At 35.1% G+C, this 11,359-nt stretch overlaps 2 protein-coding genes across 2 annotated transcripts in view; both read right to left on the bottom strand.

Moving 5' to 3' along the window:
* LOC137619874 (dynein axonemal heavy chain 3-like) overlaps nucleotides 1–11,359 on the bottom strand; it is a 328,675-nt gene that overhangs the window by 199,447 nt on the left and 117,869 nt on the right. Inside the window, exon 16 of the mRNA XM_068350164.1 lies at nucleotides 188–348. Coding sequence (XP_068206265.1) covers nucleotides 188–348 — 161 coding nt within the window. The remainder of the gene's footprint in view (nucleotides 1–187; nucleotides 349–11,359) is intronic.
* LOC137619477 (chymotrypsinogen A-like) lies at nucleotides 5,808–7,876 on the bottom strand. Its single transcript, XM_068349538.1, has one exon. The coding sequence runs from the start codon at nucleotides 7,757–7,759 to the stop codon at nucleotides 6,419–6,421; it is 1,341 nt and encodes a 446-aa protein (XP_068205639.1). The 5' UTR covers nucleotides 7,760–7,876; the 3' UTR covers nucleotides 5,808–6,418.

Here is an 11,359-nt window from a genome sequence, read left to right as displayed (position 1 = left end):
TATTAAATCAGTAATTAAGGGATGAATGATGAAGTGGATATCAGTTTGAAGTTTTCTGTAGCCCAGCGTTCCATTCAAGAAATCTTATCATCGAACAATCAACATACTTATATGTGAATGTGTGTACTCCCGTCGGGTACGTTGATTCTTATTATCATAAAAGAAAGATCCTCTTTACTCAACTTACGTCTTTTCGAAATCAGCTATACGACCCTTGAGCGCTGTTTCTTTTAGGTCTCTCTTGTGGGAGATTCTAGCTTCAGCCAACAGAAAGTCCTCTTGAATTTTGTGGGGCCAAGCGTACATGCGATTAATCAGGGCAACTTGATCCTCGGGCACTTTACCAAACTGTAAACACCGAAAAAGAAAACAAATAGATACAAGAGTATTAGATATGAGTTATTATTATTATTATTATTATTATTATTATTATTATTATTATTATTATTATTATATCACCTCAGCTTACATTCATAAAACGGTTAAGAATGTCCTTCATATGTGAAAGTAAAAAAATTCAATAAAAATGCTTCTTAGTTTCTGAACAAAAGTGTAGTAGTAAATCCTATTACAAAGGAAATGAGTCAGCCCCTCAATATATATTCCGAAAATGGTTCAGGCCACTAATGCACACATGGAAGCCGTCATATCATATAGTCCTTTTCGTCTTCTTTTTTCGACCTTATTAGTCCCATTGCATTGAGGGTCGGCCGCTCGAGTCAGCTTTCTCCGTCTATTTCTATTCCTTGTATGCTCTTCCTCCAGCCCCAACATATCCCTCCTCACCACATGCATCTCCACATGTTCATCTCCCCATTTGTTCATGACCTTTGATATTAATCAAAGATTTTTCTGTTCCTTTAGCATCATCGCTAGAGCAAGGTATGTTATTATTATCATTATTACTAGCATACAACCCTAGTTGGAAAAGCAGGATGCTATAAGCCCAAGGGCCCCAATAGTAAGAAAAAAAGCCCAGTGAGGAAAGAAAATAAGGAAACATAAAATACTGTGATTGAGTGAACCCTTAAGTAAGTGATCTCTAATCCGAGAGAGTAGCAGACCATGGTGCAATGGTTATGGTACTACCCAAGATTAGAGAAAAATGGTTTGATTTTGTAGTGTCCTCCTTGAAGAGGTTCTTACTGAAGCTAAAGAGTCTCTTCTACCCTTACCATGTGGAAAGGGGCCACTGACGTGATCTAAATAAATTTGATGTTAGCAGTGTGTTCTAATGTGGGCGCTTAATGCAGAAGTAAAGTATTGTGATAATTTTGCTGAGTGATACGTATAACATACTGCTGAATGAACCTAAAAACAAATGAGAGATAGGTTATATAGGTCTGGTGTGATCCGTCAAGGAGGGTATTGATGAGGTTGTGTAATACCGATATTCATATGAATTTCTTTTTTTTTTTGGGGGGGGGGGAGTGGTATTCTGTATCATAGTTGCAGAGGTCACATGAAGAAATGAGTGAAACTATTTTATATACAGTATAATGTTTACATTTTTACATGCAATATTTATTTTTTTTTTATTTTTATTTTTTTTTTTTGGAGATGTCTGTTTTTGGGGTGATTTCTATGTATATATTTTATGTTGCATTTCTGTCTAGTGCATGCCATGCCCTATTTCTCCATATATCATAGACTAGAGAGGGCGAGCGTGCACCTCCTCCCGGAGTGAGGAGCATAGGGTGATGTATAATGTCCTTAGCCTTGTATGGAAATATGTAGAAGTATGTGTTTTATACAGTGAGATTAATGGCCTTTTTAAGAGTACTATGACTGTTATAAATTGTTGTACACGAACACTGAACTCTGTTATAGGTGACGTGTGTTAAGTCTGATAGGTGACATGTTGTAAGCTTATTGGTGACAGTATATTTCCATCACATTGGAGATTTCCACAAAATCTAACAATTCAGCATATTGAAAGAGCAACATTGTATTGACTTATTCCGAGGGGTAAGCAGTACTACTCGAGCGATCACAAGAACAAGGTACTCGCCTGAAGAGTATCAGGCTGAGTAAAGTGTATTTACTAACCTTTTTATAATAAAGTTGAAAAACCCATGACTCATTATCCGTCGACATGAGTGAATACAAAATCACATTTAATACATTAGATTTTAACCATTATGCCCTAGCATTATTCTGCGTACGAGTGTTCTCCATGCGTTTCTTCAAGATATATATCTTGGAACAAAAATATCGAAACCAGATTATTCTTGGATTAGTAACACAGGTGAAGATAGGAAAATAATGAACCTAAATAAATATTTAGGACAATTAAAAGAAAATAAGTATCAAACTACCACCACGAATAAACATATTTAATACTAAAAAAGGAGTAAAATAAAATTTATTAACATTAGCAAACATTCAAAAGTATGTTGTACTTCCAAGGCTTTAATTTGGCAGTTGTAATAGAATATATGGGGGATGGGAGAGGGAAGGAGAAAGAGTAAAAGAGCGATAAGTTTATCAAAAAAAAAAAAAAAAGTTAAAGTAGAAGATAGAAAGACTGGGTCAGACCCATTTACAATTATTTTTACCAAAATGTTTAGGTGTCAATAAACACAATTTGCTTCCTAAAAAAAGGAAAATTTGACTCTAAAGCATTTAGGAAAATTAAAAACTTTCAAAACTTTTATGTGTATTAATAGAGCATGATAGATCGATAGATTTTTGTATTTAGTTTATATAACCATGTAAAGATTACAAGTAAACTGTGTTTATAGTTAATTTTGCGGGAATAAAAAGAATTGACGACGTAAAAGACAACATTTCCTTTCATACTTCATTATCAACTATGAAAAAAAAAATTATACTGTATACTAATTCTGCCAGTCATTTAGACAAGAAAAAACTTCAAAAACACAAGACAAAAATCTTTTCACTGAAGAAAGAAGATAAACTATTTTGCAAGATGTCAAGATTAGCATATGGTTTGAGTCCCTACACCTAGGAAATTTTAATCCAAAGAAGATATTTACATTAAAAAAAAGGGTTGTAGGTTAATCAACTGAAATATCGCTGCAATCTTGGTAGATCAGCATCCACATAATTTTCGTGTCCAAAATACAGCTTGAAGACCGGACATCCATTATCCATCTACACAAACAGTGAGTGAAGACTTACCCAAACCATGGTTCAGATGATGCCCATTATTTTAAATTACGTCATTTCCAATATATTGCGAGACCCAGAATCGTTTCATCACCCTATATCAAAAGTCAGAAGCAGCAACTTCCTTAGGAGATTTTCAGCATCAAAGCTTCTTCCGATTTATCTTGAAAATAATATCGTGGCATAACCACTTCTGGGAATAGCCAATACCTTCTTAGTTTCTCTGTATAAATATTTCTTGAAGTGCGATAACATAGAATATGTGCTTTAGAAATTTAGTAGACTCGTCTAAGGCTAGAGACCAAACTCCTGATTGGGAATAATCTCTCTATCGTCCTTGTTATGTCCTTATAAAGTCTGAATACCAGTGTGGTAGCCTGAACCACAAATTTACTGTAATATCTATTACACGAAAGAATCTTGCTTCTATTGATCTTATATATAGTATCGGTTGCACTGCAGTATACAGTATTCAACATCTCTCACAATTCATTTTAGTCCCATTACAAGAGACCTGGATGTTCTATGACTTCAAAATACTCGTTTCAGAAGAGAAAATTACAATAAAACTACAGTGCCCAAGAGTGCCCATTACCAATCTAAAACTTCAGATCTCTTAGTTCAGAAAGCAATCCCATTAACAAATGATTATAAAGATTAGTAGGCAGATTATTTCATCGAGATTTCTCGACAGTACAGTAACCAAATAAAACACCTACTCCAATCAAAGTTCTAATTTAACTCACTTTTTTACAGGATAATACGACCCATTTTACTATCGTAAATCCATGACACCAAGGGATCCTATATAATTTCTTCAAGAAGAATCTATTTTTGGAGCATTTGCCATGTTTGTACCAAAGATTTTTTTTTTCAAAATGCCAGAAAATCCCATTCGACGTAGTTATAAAAAAAATTCAATACATTTTCTAAACTTTTACCAAAAACTCATTTTGATGTTTTGCATGAATTTAAGAAATTCAGATTAACTTAGAAGGGATTACAGGATTTAAATTTTGTGAATGTTTCAGTATGGATAAAGTGGTTTTGTATTCTCTGAGGATTTCTTTATCTAGGGAGCCTAGATTATCAGTGCATTCATGTACTTTCATACAACTGTCTTAAAAAAAACATAATATTTCCCGAACCAAGCTTTGTGTTCTCTTACAATATTTTTTTTTCAGAATCTAATTTATAGATTTGATTAAATTCTACCAAATTATTAACTTAAATTCAAAATATATCTGTGCTTGTATTACCTATTTGAAAGATGGAGTAATCTTTGCTAGAAAAATGAAAGAAATGGTTTCCGAGTTCCACAATTCTTTAATTTGTGTCAGTGATAATATTCAAAGGAGCTTTTTTTATTTAGAATAACTTTCAAATCTAAATTCATATCTTCAGTTTGGGAATAAGGATTTTGAAATCTTTTTATTTTAGAGATTTTTACCTAAACAAAATACTACATGATGATTTCCGTGCTTTTTAGAGGAATTCCTTTGCAGCATTTCATTGGGTCAGGACTTCCATTTGGATAGTTTTCTTTGAACCTGATACAATTTAATACTACTAAACAGATAAGAAATCTTTCCTTCCATCTGACAACATTATCATTATGGTCACTCTCACAGGTGTCATGTCATGGCTTTTGAAGCTTCCAACTAAGAAAAGGTACTTTCATTTGGCTTTTACTCATATATGAACTTTCTCTGAGAAGAGAGCACAAAATAACATTTTCAATCATCTCATTATTAATCTTATGATAAACTATCACCATGTTCCATGGTCACAGCAGATAAGTTTGGAAATAGATCTGTCACATGGATGCAGTGAACACTCTCTGGTGTGTTCGAGCAAGTCATAAAAGCTTCCACATCCAAAGACTTTTATCTTTGCTGTTTTGTTTCTTCTAAAGATGGAGCCCTTCAATATGGTCTAGTTTACTTCATCCCTTTGTTTACTTACTGCTACTTCCTTTGGATCTAATAAAATTACCAACATGGTCTAATTGGAAGAGAGTTGTAGACATTTCACAGGAATAAAATACTTTATTTCTTCAGCCTACGGGTGGAATTATAATCAAGTATGAGACACAATTACTATAATCGGACTGATTTTATTCAAACGCGAGGAAAACCGTTTTGAGTATTGACTGGCATTGTTTAAAAGATACCTACCTTTTTGTACGCACAAATCAGTCCACCACCAGTCTTACCTCAAATCAGTCTGTCATAGACATTTCAAAACTTGTGCTATATTAACCGAAACTATTCACTCTTAATTCCTTTTTTATCTCTTTTCTTATTAATTTCTTGTGTCATTTTCCTCTCTCATATATTATCATATGGGAAATCTATACTTTAAAAATATCCTTTACAAGTTGATAGCTTTTTACTCTTCTATCTGAACGACTGTTCATATTGAATAATAATAATAATAATAATAATAATAATAATAATAATAATAATAATAATAATAATAATAATAATAATAATAATAATAATTCTTGTTTCACGCTATAAACCTTTTTCAATATTCTCATTTTCAATTTAATTTACTTTTCGCTCCATTCGGAATTAACTTTGAACTTCATATTTTTAATATCATTAATCAGAATTCTACCCTTTTCAAACATGATTTGCCCTGCAGCGTTGGAAATTAACAAAAATCACCAGCAATTTTGTCTCACATTTATTGTCAACCTGTTTAAAATTCAAAAAATTAAGGGAATAATGTATAAATACAAAGGTGATAAATAACAAGTGGAGAGTAATGTGATTTACTTATTCAGATAAATATATAAGTTCATACATACATACATATATATATATATATATATATATATATATATATATATATATATATATATATATATATATATATATATATTTATATATATATATACATATGAAATTAGTGTTTACAGTTTTACAGTATACACGTAGGCCTCGTGATGAGCTTTCCAATACAATTTATTGCTAAAAGATATTGTCAAAAGATATAACTGGTGCAAGAATAATAAACACAAAAACATTATTTGCATTCAACTTCTAAAAGAATTTAAAGACAGGTAGTTCAGTTCATCTAGGTCGCCACTACAAGTTTTTCAGGTCAAACTGTAACCCATGAATGTTAGGTATGTTGCAATTGGCTATTTGTTGCATCTATGTCTGTTCAAAAAGGCAATTCCATCTTTCAATGATCTTACGGGGAATTTCTGTAACGATTTCAATGAGGCCAAAAGGAATAATGGAGTCTTATGACAAAATCATCTGAATGCTTAATCTTAGTTAGGCAAACAAAGGTTACTCGAAACCTTCGTTTCTATCCACTGAAGATAATTCGTCACCTTCGTGTAGACGCCGGGAGCATCTTTATCGCCACATCCCTTGCCAAACGAAACTATTCCAACCAAATATTGTCGGCCACCATCGCCCCAAACCAGGGGTCCACCGGAGTCTCCCTTGCAGGCATCCAAGCTTTGGTTGTAGGTGCAGATCATGTTTTCGGTAATAGAGTCTCTTATGATAGGGTATTCCTTGCATTCAGAAGTGGTCAAAATAGGTAATGTGGCCTCTAGCAAAACATCGCTGACTTCTCCATTGAAAACTGTTTGGCCCCATCCTGTGACAGTGCCCGACGTTCCACTAAAATTGTTATTGGCATATTTGAAAGGAAGGCAGATGGGTCTGACGCCGTCGTTGAAGGTGACGGGGACGCTCAGATGCATCAAAGCGATGTCGTTATCGACGGTGTTTGGGTCGTAATTCTCGTGCATTATGATCCTGTCAATGGTGATCTCATCCTCGAATGGAGTGTCCGACTGCTGGTACTGATTGTGCTCGCCAACAACCACCGAGATGTCACTGACTTGGAAAGGTTCTGCGCAGTGAGCTGCAGTCACTATCCATTGTTCATTTATCAGAGCCCCTCCGCAAAACAAGTCATTTGTCTTGAGGTAGCGAAGTCCTACCTGCCAAGGCCACTCGTTCACAGCCGTTTCCTGCCCTCCGACGATCCTGTTCCCACCTTTAATGCCACATGGACAGTCATCAGTTACTGGTGGATTGGTCACTGGTTGTGGCTCGGTCGTCACTGGTTGTGGCTCGGTCGTCAATCCTGGATTAGGAGTTGTTGCTGCTGGTGTTGTACTTGTGGTTACAACGGTGAGTGTGCAAGTAAAACCGGGGAAGAAAAAGTTCTGGAAAGTATTTGTAGAAAATCCTGCGGCAAATTTATTGCCAGTTGTGGTCCCTTCCAGCCGACCAGTACCGCAATAATAACGAGACGAATTCAAGGTGGCGTCTCCCGTTTCGGAATAATAAAATCTGTCGTAGGCGCAGTTGTTAGAAGGATTCACATTAAAGTGATTACATGTCATTTTTATCTTTGTGTTGGGTGGAGATGAAGCTATCCAAAGGCACCTCACGCCATAAGGGTAAGGATTTGGGTAATAGGGAGACGAAAAGGTCTGGACGTGTCCCACTTGCATAGAGGCTGATCCACCACAATTGTACTGCTGAGTCTGACGTGCATTTGCGTTTGATTCCGAGACAGATCCCAACGCAATCCTTGTTATGAAAACGAAGAGAAGAGCGATGGAGTTTTTGAGGTATGCCAGAAACATGGTGTTTAACTAACGCCAACTTCGTAGCCTCTGCTCGATAACTTGGACAGAACACCTCTCTTATAGCCTAGAGGTGAGCAACACTAAGACGCAGCAGTGACACTGAAACTCAGTGGAATGTGAATCACATTTTACGAAGCTTAATGAGGCTTTTTCATGCAGGTGAAAATGCGACACACTTGTGTCAACACCTCAACAGGGGGTGGAGGAAGGTTTACTATGTAACCCCTCCCAGCAGTCTAGGTTTTAAATTATTATACACTCACAAGTTAGGTTTCGAAATCACGATTAACATAATCTATTCGTAGAATACACAGCAAGGGATAATTTAACTTACGATTTTAACGATAATTAGGTGGGTGATCGACGGTCAAGATCAGTGTCATTCAGCCTAGGATAATTAATTATAGATCATCGATGAATGCGCCATAAATATTATCCTTAAACAGATATACTAAGGATTGTGAATATACCATTGAGTATTTGAGTTTCATAGCTATTTTACCGTTTAGGATTGTGGCGTATTAGACCGTTGTCTTGATGCATTTAATAATATTTCCGAATCACTAATAAAGCACTCTACTAATATTCCATCAACCAATTTAACAATACACGAGGGAAATACACACACGCAAGTGCATAATATCTAATATAAATTGATCAGAGACCCGCTTTTAGGAGGGACAGTCCTGCTTTTGTAGTTAGCAAAATGTCCTGCTTTTTTAACTTCTGAGTTTTGTCCCGCTTTGATCACGTTTGTCCTACTTTTTTTTTTCTTTGTGTGCTTCAAAAAAAAAAATTACCGTCATGTTAATGAAATAGTACTGATATTTTTTTCAATTTGTCCACTTCACCAACTGGTAACTTCTATTGTCTTCTCTGATTCCTACGATTCCGAATGAAGTGAATTAAAAGAATATTATAGACTTTAAAGTGTATAAAGTGCAGCTCTTTGACAGAATAAAGAGCTGAGAAAGTCACAGTAGGTACGATGTTAGTATGGTAGTGTGTGTGTGTGTATATATATATATATATATATATATATATATATATATATATATATATACATATATATATGTATATTATATATATATATATATATATTTATATATATATATATATATATATATATACATATACAGTATATATATATATATATATATATATATATATATATATATATATATATACAGTATATATATATATATATATATATATATATATATATATATATATATAATATGAAATGCCCCGCTTTTACAGAAAAAAAAATCTGTTCACATTAATCTAATGGTTAGTGAACTGAGCACAAAGACACACAAGATAATCTAGGATTCCACGTTAGATAATGTAATTTATGGTAAGAAATTTGAAAAGTCGTCAATTAACCTGAGAGAGAGAGAGAGAGAGAGAGAGAGAGAGAGAGAGAGAGAGAGAGAGAGAGAGAGAGAGAGAGAGAGAGAGAGAGAATATTTCTAAATGGTTTGGTATGTATATTATTTTTGACATAAACATTCGCGTCTCTCTCTCTCTCTCTCTCTCTCTCTCTCTCTCTCTCTCTCTCTCTCTCTCTCTCTCTCTTTCTTCCTCTCCCAACTCTGGCAGCAGCGACTTACAACTAGGTACTTGAATCGCTGCTCAGATGAACAGAGATATACTCCTTTCTAAGGAACACAATTCCATTTGCTTCCACTATCGCTTCCCAGACTCGAACGTGGATCCTCGGCCTTCCAAGGGAGTGCGTTAATATAACATAAGGATAAGGATAGGGAAGTGGGGAATACGGGGAGAGGAAGAGTACCCCTGGATACAATCCAGTTTATAGCCCGAAGGCAGGAACTCGGGATGGGAAGGAATAAAGAATAGGGAGAAAGGAAATACAGGAGGAGAACAAGAGAAAGGGGCAGACCCTCGTGCGATGTTAGATAAGTTTCAGGAGACACCTGAAAGTGCAGGCAACTAAGAAAAGACAGGCAGAAAGTGGAAGAGTTTTTGGTTTTTGCAATGTCTAGCCCTGTTGCAAGGAGTATGTCTGTCTGCACGCTATTTGATGGTTGAAAAAGTTATGTTTTTTAATAAAATATTAATTTCAATTGTTGAATTAAAGTTTTTTATTATTTTTTTTAATCAGATGTTATATATCTGGGTCTGGGAGAATCACAATTAACCTTTGGCTCTAACCTCCTCCACCAATTATGATCACGATTATGTTGAATGGTGAGATTCCTTGTGAGACTGCATAGGTCGTCATCATCAAGAGCTAGTTTATCTCAGGTTTTCTGACCAAGCTTGTGGAACCCTACATTTAGAGGCTCCAACTTGGAATGGTGATGCAATTCTTCTATTTCATTATAATAGGGAGGCCCCTCTTTATAAGCTCGCCTCAAACCCTTGTTTTGAATTGCCTGCATTTTACTTAATGAAGATTTGCTGAATGCTCCAAATATTATGGCTGGATATTCTAACTGTGGTCTTACTAACGATTCATATAATCTAAATTGTGGTTTGGTTGACAAACCTTGAAACCTTTTTATTCTATTGAGGGTTAAGATGGAAGCAGTTATTTTCGCTCAAACATGAGGAAGGATGCCAGAATTTTTAATGCTACGCCCAAGTATTAATACTTTCTGTTTAAATAAAATTATAACGTTATCTATTATAATATCTGCGGGACTGTGAGCTGATATTGAGAGAAAGTTGAAATTTATTCCTATTTGTAGTTATTTTCCATTTCTTTTCAGAGTTATTAATTTTTTTTTGTAATTCCCCGACAGTCTTTCTCTGTAGCATTGGTTTATTTTTAGTAGGGTAAGTTATTATTTGGGTGTGATCGTCTGTAACCATGATTTGAAGGCAACCTTGTATAGGAGGAGGGGTATCTTTGATATAAAAGTTATATAGTGAAAGGGAGTGAACACTGCCCTGAGGAACTCCTGGCAGTAACTGAAACTCTTGTCCTATATATTCTTTTATTTTAATCATGGCCACTTGGTTGTCTAGAAAGTTGCACAACAAACTGGTTGCTAAATCTGGTAATTGAGCTTCCAACAGCTTGTATTTGAAACCCTCATGCATTACCTTATCATAAGCTCGGTTGACATCTCTAGAGATTAAGTTACAACTACATCCAAGACTTTTCTTGACTGCTATGAATTCGTATAACCTGACTAATGCAAGCTGAGTCCCTTTGCCCTGGGAAAATCCATATTGATTGCTGTTTGAATGCAAATTATCGTCAAGGAATTCGTCAAACCTTACTTTTATGATTTTTTCAATAATCTTACCAGGCGTCTCTAATAGGGATATGGGTCTGTAGTTGGAAACTGAGGTGAGATCTGTGCCCTTTTTCCCCACGAAAGGAAGTAGTGCTCTCTTGAAAAACTCTGTTCAGAAACCCATACTCATAGTTTAATTGAGGATGTTTTTAAGAAAGGCAAGCATTGAGTTGGGTAGGTTTTCAAGGAAAATTCCGTTGACTTTAGAGTGGCCTGGAGCTTTATTTTTAAAACTTTTGATGACTTTGATGATATGTTGGAGTTGGATTGGTTTGAGAATGGGTCTTCTTCGTCTAGCCTCTCGAGGTCTACTGTATCATAAGGT

This window comes from Palaemon carinicauda, chromosome 26 (genome assembly GCF_036898095.1).
Source record: "Palaemon carinicauda isolate YSFRI2023 chromosome 26, ASM3689809v2, whole genome shotgun sequence".
In the NCBI taxonomy this organism is placed as follows: Eukaryota; Metazoa; Arthropoda; class Malacostraca; order Decapoda; family Palaemonidae; genus Palaemon; species Palaemon carinicauda.
This window is presented reverse-complemented; position numbering and strand designations above follow the sequence as displayed.